This window comes from Anomaloglossus baeobatrachus, chromosome 8 (genome assembly GCF_048569485.1).
Source record: "Anomaloglossus baeobatrachus isolate aAnoBae1 chromosome 8, aAnoBae1.hap1, whole genome shotgun sequence".
Taxonomy (NCBI): domain Eukaryota; kingdom Metazoa; phylum Chordata; class Amphibia; order Anura; family Aromobatidae; genus Anomaloglossus; species Anomaloglossus baeobatrachus.
In genome coordinates this window covers 147,795,262-147,814,984 of record NC_134360.1, presented here as the reverse complement: position 1 = coordinate 147,814,984, position 19,723 = coordinate 147,795,262, and the positions used below count along the sequence as shown (strand labels likewise).

Genomic DNA, 19,723 nt, shown 5'->3' with positions numbered 1-19,723 from the left:
TATAAAATCTGCGAGTGCAATGGCAGAAAAAAAAAAACACATTGCACTCACACCTTTGTTAAACAATAGAGCAGAGCATATTTGCTAGTTTTCCCTCTTCAAAATTTGGTGTACGGAGCAAATCGCACGATGCTGAGAGTAGCTGCATGCCTTGCCAGTACAAGTCAATGGATGCAAGAAAAACATGTGGCACACGGACAACACATGGGAATCCATTTTTAACATTGAGGTTTGCATACTGTCAAAAGCTAGATATAGATAGATGTGGAACACATGTATAATGTCCAACCCCCTGCATATTGTAAGCCTCCACCCTTTAGTGCCTTGCATGTGGCACTAAAAGATGTTTAGCCTGGTCTTTAGACCCAAATTCAATAATTACTCAGAAAGTTGCCAATCACCTTTGACTGTGGGTTGTGCAGAGAAGGGAACCTGTCAGGTCCAATGTGCACCCAGAGCCACAAGCAGTTCTGGGTGTATATTGCTAATCCCTGCCTAACTGGCCATGTATACACTAGCATAGATAAAGATATCTTTACAACAAGTATTTCTAAAGATCTTTTATCTTATGCTAATGAGCGCGGGGACTAGTCTCAAGGCCGTTATATCTACTAGTCCGTCCTCTTAGCATGTTAGGATGCCCACAGGGGTCTACTAACATGCTATTCAATTCAACATCCCCAACGGTGCAGAGCGCACCTGTGTTTTGCTGTGACTGCGCTTAAATACCGGGCACTTCCGGTCATGTGCAGTATGAAGCCGGGTGTATGCATCCTGGCATCAGAGAAGTCGACTGTGCATGACCGGACGTGCCCAGCATTCAGGAGAGCAGACACAGCGAACACAGGTATGCGCTGAAGCGCTGGTGATGCTGTAATGAATAACATGTTAGCACACCCCGGATTAGTTCGGGAATACAATGTCCTTGGTACTAGTCCCCACGCTCATTAGAATAAGGTAAAAGATCTTTTTATAAAGATCCCTTTATCTATGTTGGTGTATAGAGGGACAGTTAGGCAGAGATTAGCAATATGCACCCAGAACTAGAGATGAGCGATTTTCGAGGTTCGCCAATTTCATGTTCGAGTGATTTTGGGGGTGTTCGAGACTAGAGATGAGCGAACCGGCCGTGGTTCGGCTCGAGTTCGGTTCGCCGAACGGAGGTCTCGTTCGAGTTTGGTTCGGCGAACCACTCGAAAAGCATAGGAAACAATGGGAGGCAATCACAAACACATAAAAACACCTAGAAAACACCCTCAAAAGGTGTCCAAAAGGTGACAAACAACTCACAACACAACACAAACACATGGGAAAGTGACAAGAACAAATTCTCTTGCGAAAACAAAACAGCTTGAAGAGGAAAAAGAGGACGAGACACAGATATAGGCATGGCATGCCCTTCTAAAATCATGCAAAACACCACAAGGGTTACTCCAAGCGGAGTCTCCCATCAAGCACATTCAAAAATACGCCATCCTTAACTGTCCCCAGTATGACACCGGGGTAGGTAGCAAAGTCTTTGTTGATCCCAGATCTGTTCATCTTGGATCATTTTTAGAAACAGTGTAAGCAAGGGTTACTCCAAGCGGAGTCTCCCTTTTTATCCAAAAATTGGGCCACACACACACCCACCCCTTCAGTGGCAGCACTTGAGCCCCAGTTGTACACTTAACAGGTAGATTTGCATCTAACACATTCAAAAATACACCATCCTTAACTGTCTCCAGGATGACACCGGGGTAGGTAGCAAAGTCTTTGCTGAACCATGACTTGTTCATCTTGGCTCCTTTTAAAAAACACAGCAAGCAAGGGTTACTCCAAGCGGAGTCTCCCTTTTTTCCAAAAATTGGGCCACACATACACACCCATCCCTTCAGTGGCAGCACTTGTGCCCCAGTTGTACACTTCACAGGTAGATTTGCATCAAGCACATTCAAAAATACGCCATACTTAACCGTCCCCAGGATGACACCGGGGTAGGTAGCTAAGTCTTTCCTGATTTCAGCTCTGTTCATCTTGGATCATTTTTAAAAACAATATAAGCAAGGGTTACTCCAAGCGGAGTCTCCCTTTTTTCCAAAAATTAGGCCACACACACACCCACCCCTTCAGTGGCAGCACTTGTGCCCCAGTTGTACAATTCACAGGTAGATTTGCATCAAGCACATTCAAAGATACGCCATACTTAACCGTCCCCAGGATGATACCGGGGTAGGTAGCAAAGTCTTTGCTGAACCATGACTTGTTCATCTTAGCTCCTTTTAAAAAACACAGCAAGCAAGGGTTACTCCAAGCAGAGTCTCCCTTTTTTCCAAAAATTGGGCCACACACACACACACCCACCCCTTCAGTGGCAGCACTTGTTCCCCAGTTGTACACTTCACAGGTAGATTTGCATCAAGCACATTTAAAATCCACAAGCATTTACTCTCCCCAGGATGACACAGGAGTAGTAAATTCCTTGTGTATCCATGACTTGTTCATTTTGATGAACGTTAGTCTGTCCACATTGTCACTGGACAGACGCGTGCGCTTATCTGTCAGCACACCCAGCAGCACTGAATACACGTTCAGAGACAACGCTGGCAGCTGGACACGACAAAATCTCCAAGGCGTAAGTGGAGAGCTCTGGCTATTTTTCAAGATGTAAAGCCCAAAATGAGCAAGGCTCCACTTGCAAAGTCATGGCATCGATGTTCATTTGGAGATACTCCTGTATCATCCTCTCCAGCCGTTGACTATGTGTCAGACTTGTTGTCTCTGGTGGCCTTGCAAAGGATGGTCTAAAAAAAATATGAAAAGATTCATTAAAAATGCTGTTACCAGCACCAGATACGGTGCTGCTGGTACGGGTAGACTGTTGAAGATGACGAGACCGCCCCATGTTTGTCAAGTTACAACTGTGAGATTCACTCCCTGCACCACGGTTGTTTGGTGGAAAAGCCGAGCTAAGATCGAGTAACAGCTTTTGCTGATACTCCTGCATACGTGCGTCCCTTTCTATGGCTGGAATTATGTCACAAAATTTGGACTTGTACCGAGGATCTAATAGCATGGCAAGCCAGTAGTCATCATCACTTCTAATTTTGACAATACAAGGGTCATGTTGGAGGTAGTGCAGCAAGAAGGCGCTCATGTGTCTTGCGCAGCCATGCGGACCAAGCCCACGCTGTGATTGTGGCATAGAGGTGCTAACCGTTCTTTCATCCTCTGACATCTCCCCCCAACCTCTTTCAACTGAAATTTGACCAAGGTCTCCCTCAACCGCTGAGTCTTCCATGTCCCTGGACAGTTCGTCCTCCATTTCTTCATGTTCTCTTGCACCTTCCTCAACATTTCGCTTGCTACCATGCACCCTTGTTGATCCCTGTCTCCCATGGTCCCATGCCTGCCGCGTTGGTGATGATGAACGTCTGGACCTTGGTGATGTTGTTGTGTCTTGCGCATATGAATCCTCCTGTAGTTCCTCCCCTTCCTGTTGTCCCACCCCCTGACTCTGAATAGTGTTTAGCGTGTGCTCCAGCATGTAAATGACTGGAATTGTCATGCTGATAATGGCATTGTCTGCACTAAATATATTCGTCGCCATGTCGAAACTGTGCAGAAGGGTGCATGGGTCCTTGATCTGAGACCACTCCATCAGGGTGATCTGCCCCACCTCTGCATCTCGTTGGCCCAGGCTATACGTCATGACGTATTGCACCAGGACTCGATGGTGCTGCCACAGTCGCTGTAATATGTGGAGAGTCGAATTCCAGCGTGTCGGCACATCTCATTTCAAGCGATGAACCGGCAGGCCGAAAGACTTCTGGAGCGATGCAAGTCGCTCAGCAGCGGTGGCTGAAAGGCGGCAGTGAGCAGACAGTTTTCGTGCCCTGTTCAGAAGGCCATCTAGGCCGGGATAGTGTGTTAAAAATTGCTGGACAACAAGGTTCAACACGTGAGCCATACAAGGCACGTGTGTCACCTTGCCCAGACGAAGGGCCGCACCCAGGTTTGCAGCATTGTAGCACACAGCCTTACCAGGCTGCAGGTTGAGTGGAGACAACCATTTATTAAACTCAGTCTCCAGAGCTGCCCACAACTCAGCCGCTGTGTGACTCTTATTTCCAAGACATTTCAAGATAAAGACCGCCTGATGCCGTTGCACTCTGCTGCCAGCATAGTAATGAGGGGTGCGTGATTCCTTCTGCGCAGTTAGAACGCTGGTGGCCTTACTAGGCAGGCTTGGGGCGGAGGTGGAGGACCCAGATGAGGTGGAGGATGCAGAAGCAGTGGCGGAACTTGGACAGACAGAGGATTGACACAAGTCGGGGGACAGCAGGACTTGTGCAGCAGACCCTTCACCATCTATCACTATAGTTACCCAGTGCCCAGTCAGCGACATGTAACGTCCTTGTCCATGCTTACTGGTCCAAGTATCGGTGGTAAAATGCACCCGTTCACACACAGAGTTTCTCAAGGAAGAAGGGATGTTGTGTGCGACATGCTGGTCTAGCGCAGGCACATCTTTCTTAGAGAAGTAGTTGCGACTGGGCATCTGGTACTGGGGCACAGTGTCAGACATAATGTCTCTAAAATCCTGTGTGTCCACCAGGCAGAAAGGCAGCATTTCGGTAGCCAAGAGCTTACAGAGGGATAAATTCAACCTCTTAGCTTTGTCATGGGTCGCAGGAAATGGCCTTTTATTTGTCCACATCTGAGGGACAGAGATCTGGCTGCTGTGTGTAGATGGTGTTGAGTAAGGTGTCCCTGGAAAAATGCAGGTTTGTGAGGAAAGTGCAGGCGTAGACATGATGTTGCCTTCATCCAACAATGGTGCTATCGATGTCTGAGAGAGCTGTACACACGCACTTGTTTCCCCTTCCAAACCAACTGACGACTTACCAAGCAAACTGCCTGTTGCGGTTACAGTAGTGGAAGTTGTGCGTGGAAAACCAGGTGTGACAGCTGTCCCCACAGTCCTAGAAGATGAAAAACACGCAGATGCACTGGAAGGGGCAGGCGGTGGATGGTCCGCTCCGCTAGGCCGCATTGCAGCATGGTGAGCTTCCCACTGGGACATATGATATTTATTCATGTGTCGATTCATGGAAGAAGTTGTCAAACTGCTGAGGTTTTGCCCTCTACTAACAGAATCATGACAAATTTTACATATAACATGATTTGGGCGATCTTTTGCTATGTCAAAAAAAGTCCAGGCTAGGCAAGGCTTAGAGGGCATGCGACCTGTTGAGCCCCCCCGACTAGTGCTCAGAGGCAGAGTGGTGGCTGAGGATGCAGTTGTAGACATGCTACCAGTACTACTCCTCAGTCCAGAAAGGCGCAAGGTAACTTCGTTATCAGTAGCATCCTCCTCCACCGCCTCTGTTGACCTCCTTGAGTGCCTGACTGTGGGTTGACAGTAGGTGGGATCTAGAACTTCCTCATCAAGCGTTGTGTTTGCACTCCCCTCACCCTCAGACCGAGCCTCTTCCTGACGTGAACCAATATTTAAGTTGTCATCCCAATCTGGTATCTGTGTCTCATCGTCATCAGTATGTTCCTCATTGTCTATAACAACAGGTGTTACAATTTGTGAATAAGGGTCAACATTATGCTCAGAAACTTGGTCATCACGGCCTGAATCAGAGTCACAAAGGTTCTGGGCATCACTGCAGACCATTTCCTGGTCTGTACTCACTGTAGCTTGGAGTCGACTTCTGATTCCCAGGCTATAGTGTGACTGAACAGCTCTGCATACTCAGCCATCTCAGTTCCACCATACTGTGCAGGGCGGATAAATACTTCAGAGCTGGGAGAAAGCAAGTGTGATTGGGATGACAACTCAGAGGACTGGTGTTTTTTGGATGCAGTAGTTGAGGTGGAGGAGAGGGCACTTGTTGGACCACTTGAGATCCATTCAAGCATTTTCTTTTTTTGGCCATCATCTCCCTTTGTTCCAGTTGTTCGTGTCCGTAAAAAAGGGAGCACATTGGATTGTCCACGGTAAGTAGTAGACATGTTACGTTTGCTGGAAGATGGTCTATGTTCAGCAAATGTTAATGGAGTTTTGCCACCTTCCCCATGGACAAACCCTTTTTTTCCTTTTCCAACACACCTCTTCCCCTTTCCACCAGCATCTGTCATTTTGCCACTCATTTTCATTGCGACAAGATTGTGCACTTAAAATGTGGTAGTAAAAATTGAGAGGTGGTGTAGATTGCAGCGGTGGTCTAGATTTATTAACAGCAGAATAAACAACAAAAACTATCCCTGACAATGCAACTATGGCCCTTATACTGTCAGTATAGTTTGCTATTAGAATGGCTTAGTAACAATGAGTTTCAGTGTGCAATGCAGAGGTGCAGCAAATATCTTTGCACCAGTGGGACAATAATGAAGTCCAACAGCCACTTTTAGAATGCCACTAAGTTTACTCAGTGTTTGCTAGTATAATGGCTTAGTAACAATGAGCTTGAGTGTGCAATGCAGAGGTGCTGCAAATAGATTTGCACTAGTGGGACACTAATGGAAGTCCAACAGCCACTTTTAGGATGCCACTAAGTTTACTCAGTGTTTGATAGTATAATGGCTTAGTAACAATGAGCTTGAGTGGGCAATGCAGAGGTGCTGCAAATAGATTTGCAGTAGTGGGACACTAATGGAAGTCCAACAGCCACTTTTAGGATGCCACTAAGTTTACTCAGTGTTTGCTAGTATAATGGCTTAGTAAAAATGAGTTTGAGTGTGCAATGCAGTGGTGCCGCAAATAGCTTTGCACCAGTGGGACAATAATGAAGTCCAACAGCCACTTTTAGGATGCCACTAAGTTTCCTCAGTGTTTGCTAGTATAATGGCTTAGTAACAATGAACTTGAGTGTGCAATGTAGAGGTGCTGCAAATAGATTTGCACTTGTGGGACACTAATGGAAGTCCAACAGCCACTTTTAGGATGCCACTCAGTTTACTCAGTGTTTGCTAGTATAATGGCTTAATAACAATGAGTTGGAGTGTGCAAAGGGCAGGAGGGTACAGTGGCAGGGTTGTGGGTCTGTGTAGAGGAAAGGAAGCCTCACTTTATATCCCTCCTAATGGGGAAATGCAGCGAGGAAGTCCCTGACCTTAGCTACACAGACGCTTTTATCTGTAGCTGTTAAAATCTGTTTCCACGGACCTGACCGTAACCTATGGCTCTGAGCCTGCTGTTATTAGCCCTTACAAGGACTAAAAGAAACTTCTATCCCTATTCTGTATAGCGCTGTGTGTAGAGCGTACACAGCAGTATCGGAGAGAGGAGCTACGCCAGCGGTGACTGACACCCAGACGCAGAAGGCAGATAATGGCGCCCTGACGTTCAGATACCTGTTTTTATAATGCAGAGACATTTGACATGGACATCCTATAACACATGCCATTGCTTCTCTGGCTAAAAGTCCACTTAGCTGTGTGTGTGTCTGGGATTGGCTGACATGCTGGCCCGCCCCACTACACGCGCGCGCTTAGGGAAGGAAGACAAGGAAAAAAAATAAATGGCGATCGCCATTATCCCAGCAGCAGTGATCTGAATGCGGTTTTCCCGCACACTATACGCTGACATTTCATAATAGTGTGAGTCACAGAGTGACTTAAACTAATGCAGCGGAAAGCCAGCTAGTAATTAGCTTGGCTTTTTGCTGCTAGAACCGTTCTCGAATGTAACTAGAACTATCGAGCTTTTGCAAAAAGCTCGAGTTTTAGTTCGATCTAGAACAGCCCCCAAAATCACTCGAACCACGAACTGGAGAACCACGAACCGCGCTCAACTCGATTCAAGACGTTCGAGGAACTCGAGCTTTTTGCTAAAAGTTCAGCAGTTCGAGTTACGTTCGAGCACCAAAAACGTGGCTTTTCACAGTAAGGCTATGTGCACACGCTGCTCTCTGCATGCATCCTGCGTCCCCAGCACAATCCCTCTCTCTTTCCTACTCACCGATCACGGGCGCCTTGCTGCACGGATGTCACAAATCTGCGGCGTCTTTTCCTCTTTGGAAAATGGCTGCCGCTTCATTATTCAATTAGTTATTCCATGCTTTCCCCGCCCACTGGTGACCATGATTGGTTGCAGTCAGACTCGCCCCCACAATGAATGACAGCTGTCTCACTGCAACTAATCACAGCCACCGGCGGGCGGGTCTATATCGTGCAGTAAAATAAATAAATAAATAATAAAAAAAAATAAAAATGCGGCTCCCCCAATATTTGATACCAGCCAGGTTAACGACACACGGCTGGAGGCTGGTATTTTCAGGATGGAGAGCACCACGTTATGGGGAGCCCACCACCCATATCACCCAGCAGTCACCCGGAATTGCCGCATCCATTAGATGCGACAGTCCTGGGACTACACCCAGCTCATCCCGAATTGCCCTGGTGCAGTGGCAATTGGGGTAATAAAAGGTTAATCATCACAAGCATCTCCCCGAGAAACCTTACATGATCAACCTGAAAGTGAAAGTAAAGAAACACACACAGCGAAAAATCCTTTATTTGGAATAAAAGACAAAAAAAATCCTCTTTCACCATTTTATTAAAATCCGCAAATACCCCTCCAGGTCCGAAGTAATCCACACGACACTGTCACCTTTCCTACAGAAGACGAGTTCTCTGTGTCCTCTCCACGTAGCACATGAAGAGAATTGCGCTGTCACCTCAGACTTCAGTCTGCTTTACAGACCTCAAGATAACAAAATCTGCCTACGTTCCTCACTGGAGCCAGTGGCTGAGTGGATAGAGTGCTCGGCTAAGAAGCATGAGTTCAAATTCCGGCTGCGTCGGTGAACATTTTTTTTATTTTCAATTTTAAATTAATTAATTATTATTCATAATTCATTATAAAATATCATTATTTTAATTATGCACAGAGGGGAGTAGCCGGACTCTCTCTCCCCCTACCACTCCCCCACTCTCTCTCTCTCTCTCTCTCTCTCTCTTTTTTTTTTTGCACTCATGCATCAGCTGATTGTATAAAAGCCATTTATACAATCAGCTGCTGTGTCATGTGATTCAGGCCCTTGAACCTGACACATCATCTGATCGCTTTGCCTTCCAGCAAACCGATCAGATGATATTGGATCCGGATTGGACGGCGCGGGACCCTTGACCCAGCATTACAACCCCCAGCTGCCTAATTGTACCCGGCTGGGAACTAAAAATATAGGGAAGCCCTTTTTTTAATTATTTCATGACTTTTAAAAAAAAAAACGTTGTGGGCTTCACCCCATTTTTGTGTCCAGCCAAGTACAACTAGGCACCTGGGGATTGGAATCCGCAGCACAGGTTAGCCTGAGCTTTCTGGGCCCCTCTGCTGTGAATTGAACTCTGCAGCCACCCCAGAAAATGGCGCTTTCATAGTAGTGCCATCATCTGGTGCAGTATCCAACTCTTCCAGCTGCCCTGGTGACGGGTGGCTTGCTGGGTAATAATGAGTTAATACTAGCTTTGTTTTAATAGCTGTCTATTCACTCAGTGAGTGAGCAGAGTCTGCAGGCTGTAAGCGGTGACGTCACCGCTGACAGGCAGGTTTCTATAGCAACGGTGATATCTGTTATTGACCGGCTGTTGCAGCCGGTGAATAACGGAACGGGGAAGCAGAATGGGGAAGCCGACCATGTGCCAGAACATTTCGCCGGTACATGGAGATGCTGGAACTATCACCACGTACCGGAGAGATGCAATGACAGGACCTAGCAATGACGTCTAGCCATGTGACCAGTCTGTAGCCAATGAGATAATAGACACGTGACTAGTCACATGCTTTTATTGACGTCACGGAAGGTCCTATCATCAGTGCTGGTTACCGGAAGGACGCAGCGATTATCGGAAGGAAAAGCGGCGGGAGACAGAGTGCAGGAAGTGTCGCGGGGACTTGTAAGTGTAATGGCAATGTTTCTTAACTGTATGTGTACATTTATAATGTGTTTTTATGTGTTTGTGTTTGCCTGCCATTGTTTTCAATGGGGCTCGAGAGGTTCGTCAAACGGTTTGTCGAACCAAACTCGAACGGAGCCTCCGTTCGACGAACCGAACTCGAGCCTTCAGAGGCTCCCTCATCTCTACCCAGAACTGCTCATGGTTCGGGGGCATACTGCACCTGACAGGTTCACTTTAATGAATGCCATGTCTGCAGGAGAGAACTAGTGATTTTATAAAAATGATAGTGTCCAGACCAGTAAGTGTTACATCGCTGGATTCGGGTCTCTGTCTCTACATCATGCTGCTTTCAGACCACATAGAAAAACCTCTTGACAGATTCCATCTTAGGTACAATTTGCAGATAAAACCAAATGAAAATAAGGAGCAATCTGGAGTTGTCAATGTCAACTGCATATATATAAAGCTTTCCTGATCATCTATCTTGTTAACGGGTAAAAATAATAACTGGCAAGGATGTCAGTGAAGTGTTAAGAAGAATAAGTCATATACAATATATATGAAGACACTCAACATTTTATGCAGATGATTTCCATGTATAAGCTTCATTATGTTGCCTAAAGGTTAATATACCATTTAAACGTGCTAGGCGGAAATGATGCCTCTGGGACCTTAAAAGTTGTCCCTCTTAACAATCATTACCGGTGTCTGATAAATATAAATTAGCTGAATGGGAAATTATATGACAACATGACTTTTTCTATAAATCTTATTTTTAGTTTGGGATTTTGTTCTCCATAAAATCATGCTCATGTCACAAATCTTTCCCTGTTTGTCTTTTCTTACGTGTACAGTATGTGCTCTGTGTGAAGTAATATTGTGTCCTTTGGTCATGTCTTGCCTAATGTTAAAATAGATCTCTGTATCTGTTTTTCCTCTTTCCTATGTCAGTCTCGAGAAATGGCCTCTCAAGTAAGTTTGTTTTGTCTTTACTCTCCTGGTGTGTTTTCTTATTGTCTGAATCAAAAAATTGTGTTACATTTGAGAAATGTGTTGACATGGTGCCTGATATTCACCAGTTGTTTGCGATACCTCAGACGGGTCTTAAAATGGCACTGCTTATCCTGCTGCAGGGAGGATGGAGAAGGAAAAAAACAAACATTTTGGGGATTAAAACATTGTAGAGGTCTGTTCAATCCAGGTAGAGAATGTAGGTGAAGGGACCGCAATGTAAGGCTATCACTTAGTCCCCCTGCACACATCCATGTCTCCGGTACGAGTGACATCCATTTTCCCACATATTGGAGACACGGGCACACGTAAACCTATTAAAATCAATAGTTTTGTGCACACATGCATATTTTCCCATGCACTGTGTATCCATGTGGAGCATACGTGTGTCTGTGTGCTTCACACGTAGACATGTCCATTTTTCTCTGACAGTATGGGTGTCGGACCGTACCGAAGAAAACCATGTGTCTGTGAAATAAAATTAATCTCTACACTCACCGTCTCCAGTGCTGCTGTCTCTGCCGCTGCTGTCACTTGCAGCTGACCCTCGCTCATTATGCTCAAGGTTTATGCACTGCACCGAGGACCAGAAGCAGCAGCAGCTGGGAGTCAGTTGGGCTGGAGACTGAAGAGCAGAAGACATCAGTACCATGGACAGCAGCGACTGGTATAGGTGAGCAGAAAGTTCCTGTTCTCCATGTGTTTTCACGGATAGCAGATGGAGAACACTCATGTGTCAAAATCATGGCACACGGAGGGCCATACACACTTTTTACTTGTCCGTACAAAACGTGTGTGGTTTTCACGGATGTGTGAAAGAAGCCTTAAGGGCACTTTACACAAAACGATGTTGTTGCGTGTGAAACGCAGGAACGACCATTAACGATCAAAAATATTCAACATATCGTTGATCATTGACACGTCGTTCAGATCTCAAATATCGTTGCTGCTGCAGGTACGATGTCGTTCATCGTTCCTGCGGCAGCACACATCGCTTTGTATGCCACCGCAGGAACAAGGAACAACCTCGTACCTGCGGCCGCTGGCAATGAGGAAGGAAGCAGGTAGGCAGGATGTTACGGCCGCTCATCTCCTCCCCTTCGCTTCTATTGGGTGGCCGCTTAGTGACGTTGCTGCGATACCGAACAAACCACACCCTTAGAAAGGAGGCAGTTTGCCGGCAACAGCGATGTCGCTAGGCAATTAAGTATGTGTGACGGGTGTTAGCGATGTTGTTCGCCACGGGCAGCGATGTCGCCCGTGACGCACAACCAACGGGAGCGGGTGCGATTGGCAGCGACATTGTTAGCAATATCGCTGCATGTAAAGCCCGCTTTAATGTGTAAAAACATTCCATATACCTGTCAAAACCACAATATTGCCAGTTTCAGATGAGCATATACAAAATTAGTCATTTTTCATCTAGAAAAAAAAACTATTTTTCATCCATTTTGGCATCCATATGCTATTCCTATGTTTATTTTTTCATGTGTATGGCATCAGGTTTTTACTTGAACAGTTTTTTAACTAGCAAAATGCCAATTGCAGTTTCCTGTGTTAATACTTGTAAAGGATCTGTGAAAAATCTCATGACATACACATTTCATCTGAAATACAGTTTAACACTAGAAGTCCCAGAGAGGGGTCATTTAACATTTCTACCTTTGGAACCCAGAGACAGGTCGAATGACCTGAAGGATTTTAGCTAACATCCTATAATCACCGTCTGTTCTGTAATTAAGGCCATTATTGTCACACCACAGGAGGTTGTTGTTTTCCATTGAGTTTAGGTATTTAGTTTCTAGTTAGTTCTATTCAGTTTATTGTATTTGATAATATAATTGACTAAGGGTCATTTGACCCTTTTTCGGGACTTCAGGGGGAGCTCGAAATTTCTGGGACTTCTAGTGTTAAAGGGGTGCAAGGTGCAATTTTCTACATGTAGACCATTGGCCCATGTGTAAAAATGTTTACGCAAACTACCACATTGACTTGCATTAGTCAGTCTGTTGTCCGTATGCTACTCATTTTGCATACAGACAGCACATAAACTGGTTATAGGACCATATGAAGAAACTCTAAGGAATATTAATTATTTAGTTATGGCACTCGAGAAATGTAATGGTAAGAAAATGCTGGAGATTGCCTAGAAAAAATAGTATGACATGTCATTATAGTGCTGACTGGGTAACGAGACACATTGATCCCACACAAGCAGAGGCAGATTTATCGGTAACAAAATCAAAAACTCTCCCCTGCAGTCTTTCTTATACAGTACATAGTCTTCTTCTGCCAGGACAGACCTCCTTAAAGAATGCAGTCAGAATTTGAATGCAATTTGCACTATTTCTTCATGACTTGCGTCACATTCATTATGTTCTTCAGGCACTTTACGCACCTTGTATGATAAGAGGGCATAGCCTAAAAGTGACACAGTGCGCCAAAAATGTTTAAAAAATTTGCCTTATATTTCTAACACAAAAAACTAATAGCTGACCAACGTTATGGTGTCGCCTTTAAAGAATGCCTATAACCAAACAGGAGTGCCTTTGTATTTAAGACTAGGTTCACACTTCTGTTTTTTTAAATCCGTCAGGTCCATCAGCAACGGATCAGTCATTTTTTAGTTGTCAACTGATGCAATGGATTTGTTTTTCACAGGAATCCTGTGAAAAAACTGATCCGTTGCGTCCATTGCATCCGCTGTGTGTCCGTTTTTTGACGGATCAGTCATGATCCGTTTGTTTTTGGGACATCCCAGGGGGTGTGCCAAACATGCTGGGCATGCTCAGTAGAGCATGATGGAATCCATCGCTGGATTCCGTAGCAAGATGGATTACGACGGAATCCAGCACCATAGACATACATTACAAGCGTGACGGACTGCGGCGGATTCCTGCGCGGTGCGTCAATTTTGACGGCCAGAAAAACATTACATTCTGCTTTACTCCCTCGCGGCGGTCAGTCAAAAAACGACTGACCGCGACGCAGCAGATGCAACGCAAGGTCATCAGTCGCAATCCGTCACTAATAGAAGTCTATGGGGAAAAACTGGATTGCTGCTAAATATTTTGCAGGATACCGTAATTCCTCAAGGCGACAGATATTGACTGATGCAAAACAACGGAAGTGTGAACCTAGCCTAATAAAACAGAAGGCAGCCCCAGATAGGTATTTTTTTTTCCAAATATAATCCAGTAATGAGACTTTTCAAATGTAATATCTCCTGAAAAGGCCAAACTTTATAGCAAATTTGAACCCTGTTTGTGGGATCCCACCATGCAGAGCTATGTCTCACAACTCTCCGAGGCCGACCTCTTAAAGAGAACCTGTCACTTGCTCAAGAAAAAAAAGATTAAAGGGGTTTTCCCATGAACAAAGTTAATTTTAATCAACAGATCTTGGAGTAATAATAGACTGTATACCAAAATTGGATGTGTTTAAAATAAATGTTGCTGTGCTGAGATAATCTTATGTATATGTCCCTCCTATGTACTCTGTAATGACTGTGTCTGATTGCACGGGTATATGGTTTTACCATAATACAGCTCTTGGGCCAGAGAGGAAGTTAAAAACTATACAAACATTACAACACAGGATCATAGCTGACTCTTTTTGTGAGGTAAAGCATTTCCCTATTTTTTAAAAATGTTTTACTGCTAAGAAAGAATTATTTGCATTCCCATGCTGTAATGTTGTATACTCTTTTACTTCCTCCTCAGCCCAGGAATTGTGATATGATCAGACCATGTCCCTGTATGGTCAGACACGGCCATTACACAGTACATAGCAGGGACACATTTATAATATTATCTCAACACAGGAACATTGTTTTAACACTAGAACTACTAGACTCGTGACACCTACTAGAACTACATAGTGCGAAGTAGTCAAAATGACTACCTCAGTAGTTCTAGTGTTAAACCCCTTTATTACTAAGCCATCCTTGCCAGGCCATTTTTTCTAATTTTGACCACTGTCACTTTGGTTATAACTCTGTAAATGCTTTAATAGATGTGGAAGCCCCAATATTTCTAGTAACAGATGTTAGACCTGTTTTTTTATGGGTGGCATTAAATGTTATTGGTTGCAATTTGAGATTCAGAACATTTTGGATCAGTCCACATTTATCCTGTCTTCTATGCTGAGCACTAACATCAGGGTTTCCATCTACATCTACGAAATACGTGATTCAGGTGAAACCCCTGACAGAATCGTTCACTTAGGCAGCAGAGTTAATTCTGACTCCATTTGGCCTGTTTAGTGGTGTCCTTTGTTTCAAAGGAGCTTAAAACTTATTAAATGCAATTTTGTTCATTATTAAAAAGACACATAAAAAGATGAACATCAACGGACCACAGGCCAAATGGGAGTTCACAGTGACTCCACCTGTTCACTACAGTGAATTTTCCATTGGATTTCCAGATGTTGCTAATAAACCTATCAGAAGCTTCTAAAGACATGACATCATCATATTGGCTGTCCCATACTGTTTAAAGGCATAATACCCTAAAGCGGGCTTTACACGCTACGACATCGCTAATGCGATGCGCTAAAGCTCAAGGTTCAGTCCTTGGCCCTCTTCTTTTCTCCCTGTACACTGCCCCAATTGGAATGACCATCAGCAGATTAGGCTTTCAGTACCATCTTTATGCTGATGACACACAGCTATACACCTCATCCCCTGAGCTCACCCCCGATGTACTACAGAACACAAGTGACTGCCTGACTGCAGTTTGCAACATCATGTCTGCTCTCTATCTGACAATAAGTAGGGGTAAGCTGGGCTCAACTGCTTCGAGACCTGGTGCTCGGGAGAAAAATAGTCCATATAATGATAAAGAACCCCGGCACACAGTATGGAAAGAGGATAAGCAGTCAATGGTTTTTGTAGTATGCTCGTGTTTTATTCAAAAAAGGAAGAAGTTTTCACAACAATTGAGAGTTGCAATACAGTCCTTTCACAACAACAAGGAGTTGCAATACAGTCCGACGTTTCGGCTCATAAGCGAGCCTTCACCAGGGACATGAAGGTACCGTACTGATGATGTACAGAGTGGGTCCTGTGCACAACACTAGGAGATGAGAGACTGGGGAATTCAATAGATTGAGAGTCCTCGTGGCTCCAAGTGAGAGGAGTTTAATAGCTGGATGTAGGTAAGGGCAATGAGAATCGACGTACTATATAAGTGGGCGGAGGCTCATATATAGTAGAGATGCAAGGTATGCTGGGGGCACTATGTGGTGCACACTATGTAGAAGGGTTACTTCAGGAGTAAAGCATTGGTCTAAATTCCGTGACCAGGCAGTGGAGCTGGCTGTCCTATAGGTTATCAGAAGAAGGGGGCTATAAATGGCAATGAAACGGTTAAATAACCAAGGAAAAGCCTAAAGTAGCCTGTGATTCAATTTGTGGGAGCTCCCTTCTTCCTTTTTTGAATAAAACACGAGCATACTACAAAAATTATTGACTGCTTATCCTCTTTCCCTACTGTGTGCCGGGGTTCTTTATCATTATATGCTCTCTATCTGAAACTTAACCTTTCCAAAACTGAACTTCTGCTTTTCCCTCCATCTCCCAACCTTCCTAAACCTGACATCCCCCTCTCTGTGTGTGGCACAACGATAAGTCCTAGGCCGCAGGCCCGCTGTTTGGGTGTTATACTTGACACCAATCTCTCCTTCACCTCCCACATACAATCTCTTGCCCGCTCCTGCCGCTTGCACATCAAGAACATCTCTAGAATCCGCCCCTTTCTCACAATCGAAACAACAAAAACCCTCACCGTGGCCCTGATCCACTCTCGCCTTGACTACTGTAACTCTCTATTAATTGGTCTCCCCCTAACTAGACTCTCCCCTCTACAGTCCATCCTTAATGCAGCAGCCAGGGTCACCTATCTGGCTAACCGCTACTCGGATGCCTCTGCTCTTTGCCAGTCATTGCACTGGCTGCCCATATATCACAGGATCCAATTCAAACTGCTTGTTCTCACCCACATAGCTGTCCACAGTGCGGCACCCTCCTACATCGCCACCCTCCTCTCTGTCTATCATCCCACCCGTTCTCTACGCTCTGCAAATGACTTTCGACTAACATCCACACTAATTCGAACTTCCCACTCCCAAATCCAAGACTTCTTCCGAGCTGCACCAAACCTCTGGAACGCTCTACCCCAAGAAGTTAGGACAAATCACAACTTACTCAGCTTCAGACGCTCCCTAAAAACGCATCTTTTTAGGGCGGCCTATCACACTCCCCAGCCAAACTAATTTCACCTAATCCCTCTACAACTTCTCAGAACATAACCCCACGTCAAACTCCATGGCACCCAAATACATCTCAAGGCTCTGGCCAACTGGTCCAGGAAGCCATTATCTATCCCCCATGAGATGGCTGGATTGTCATTGTAAATAAGCACTTGTACCTTGCCCATCCCCCCATCTCATTGTAGATTGTAAGCTCTCACAAGCAGGGTTGCCATTTTTCCCTTTAAATATTGTATCTTCTATAATTGTTACTTGTTTGTATATGTTTATGTATATGATATGTATATGTATATGAGTCTCCTGAATTGTAAAGCGCTGCGGAATATGTTGGCGCTATAGAAATAAAGATTATTATTATTATTATTAATGCGAAGTCGTTGGGGTCACGGAATTTGTGATGCACATCCGGCCGCATTAGCGATGCCGTTACGTGTGACACCTATAAGCGATTTTGCATCGTCGCAAAAACGTGCAAAATCGCTCATCGGTGACATGGGGTCCATTCTCGAATATCGTTGGAGCTGCAGGTATGAAGTAGTTCATCGCTCCTGCGGCAGCACACATCACTCCGTGTGACGCCACAGGAACGAGGAACCTCTCCTTACCTGCCGCCGGCCCCAATGCGGAAGGAAGGAGGTGGGTGGGATGTTACGTCCCGCTCATCTCCGCCCCTCCGCTTCTATTGGACGGCCGCTCAGTGACGTTGCTGTGACACCGCACGGACCGCCCCCTTAGAAAGGAGGCGGTTTGCCGGTCACAGCGACGTCGCAGGGAAAGTAAGTATGTGTGACGGGTCCGGCTGATGCTGTGCAAAACGGGCAGCGATTTGCCCGTGTCGCACAACCGATGGGGGCGGGAACGCACACTAGCGATATCGGTACCGATATCGCAGCGTGTAAAGCGGCCTTTAGTGTATGTAAACATGACTTTGCAGAAAGTAATAAAAATGCCTTAAAACATTCTCTCTGTCATTATTCTGGCATTTGGCAAATATAAATAATTTTGGTTCCTAATTGATGTAAAACGGGAAAGGTTTATTCTGATTTCATGTCAGGTAGTATATATGTCACTAAACAGACACTGCACACTCATTCTTAGATAAGTTAGAAAAAAGTAGATTGGACGAAGTTTTTTTCTTTTGCAAAAATTGTATAGTTTTATTCTTAATGTTTAAATGTGACAGGGAAGGACAGGGACGTTTCGACCCAATGAGAGGCCTTTTTCACACCACGTCACTCCACTAACGAGGAAAATCTGTTCTCAAGAGAATTTTTTCATACGAGTTCTGCAATTGCAGAGATAGAGAAAGAGAGGAATTCAACCTGGGGATTATCTGATTTGAGAACCACAGGGTGCAAGCTCTTTTTTGTATGATTTATATTGTAGAATTTTTCTTTGGTGTAACCACGTCTCTTTAGGTAGACAGTAAAGACTATAGGATATCTTGTGACTTGTAGTACCTTGAGGTTGCAGTAGGTGGCTATCACCATATGGGGTATTGATTTGGTTATAATAACATAGAGGGTGCTTCCATCTGTGCAATGCTCGTTTAGGGTTTGCATATAGGGGTGGGAGAGCAATTCCTCTGCGTGCCGCCTTCCCAGGTTTTGGCTCAATGCAGTGTGTGATAGGGTTTGCAGGCTCTAGGTAGCATATATATTCACTGTATCGGATAAATAACATAATCATTCGAGTTGCTAAGGATGATGCAGTCATCAATAATCCTTATGCATTTGTATAAATAATTGGTACTGCTATGTCTTTAATAACCCAAATTCTAATATCATCATATTATTCATCCTCTATAGTGAATAATCTATTTTATGGAATAGAAAGCAAGTATGTACACCAACATGGTCCCTATTACAAAATAATATTAGTTTTAGTTTCTAGGGTCAACTTATTTGGCCGCACTTTACAATTCAGAGAGTACTTATACAACCAAGATAAAACTTTACAGAGTAACACATAATTCAATGCATATCAAGAGGAATGAGGGCCCTGATCGCAATATTACAATCTATGAGGTAATAGAGATAATGCAAGATGTAAAAGGTAAAAATAAAATGCTTGTCATGTAAGGTCATCAGTACAGCAAATAGGGGAATGCAAATAACACTGCGTGAACCAGTCACCAGCCAGTTTTTGGAGAAGTATAAGTATAAAGAGCATCAGAGTGTGTAGGCGAAAGAACAAAGGCTAGTTAGATTAGTGAAGTGAGGTGAAAGGCCAGTCTAAAGAAATGTGTTTTTAGGGCATGTGCAAAATGTGGATACTGAGAATTAATTTACTTTTCTGGGGTAAAGCATTCCAGAAAATTGGTGTTGCATGAGAAAAGTCCTTGAGATGGGAGTGGTAGGTTCAAATTATAGGGGAAATTATGTTAGTCTTAGGTCATTAGTGTAATGGAGAGAATGTAGGTAGTAAATAGGGAGCAAATGTAGGGCAGTGCAGAACTGTTCAGAGCTTTATATGTAAGAGTGATAAGTTAATATTGGATTCTGCAGCAGATGGATAGCCAATGCAAAGACTGACACATGATGGCGGTATC

At 44.5% G+C, this 19,723-nt stretch overlaps 1 protein-coding gene across 4 annotated transcripts in view; it reads left to right on the top strand.

Annotated features, from left to right (window-relative positions):
* KCNT2 (potassium sodium-activated channel subfamily T member 2) overlaps positions 1-19,723 on the top strand; it is a 1,626,062-nt gene that overhangs the window by 1,440,082 nt on the left and 166,257 nt on the right. For 3 of the 4 annotated variants that reach the window (XM_075322033.1, XM_075322031.1, XM_075322030.1), the window contains exon 26: positions 10,843-10,863. The exons of the other annotated variant lie outside the window; for it this stretch is intronic. In XM_075322033.1, the coding sequence (XP_075178148.1) occupies positions 10,843-10,863 (21 nt within the window). The remainder of the gene's footprint in view (positions 1-10,842; positions 10,864-19,723) is intronic. 4 annotated transcript variants of the gene reach the window in all.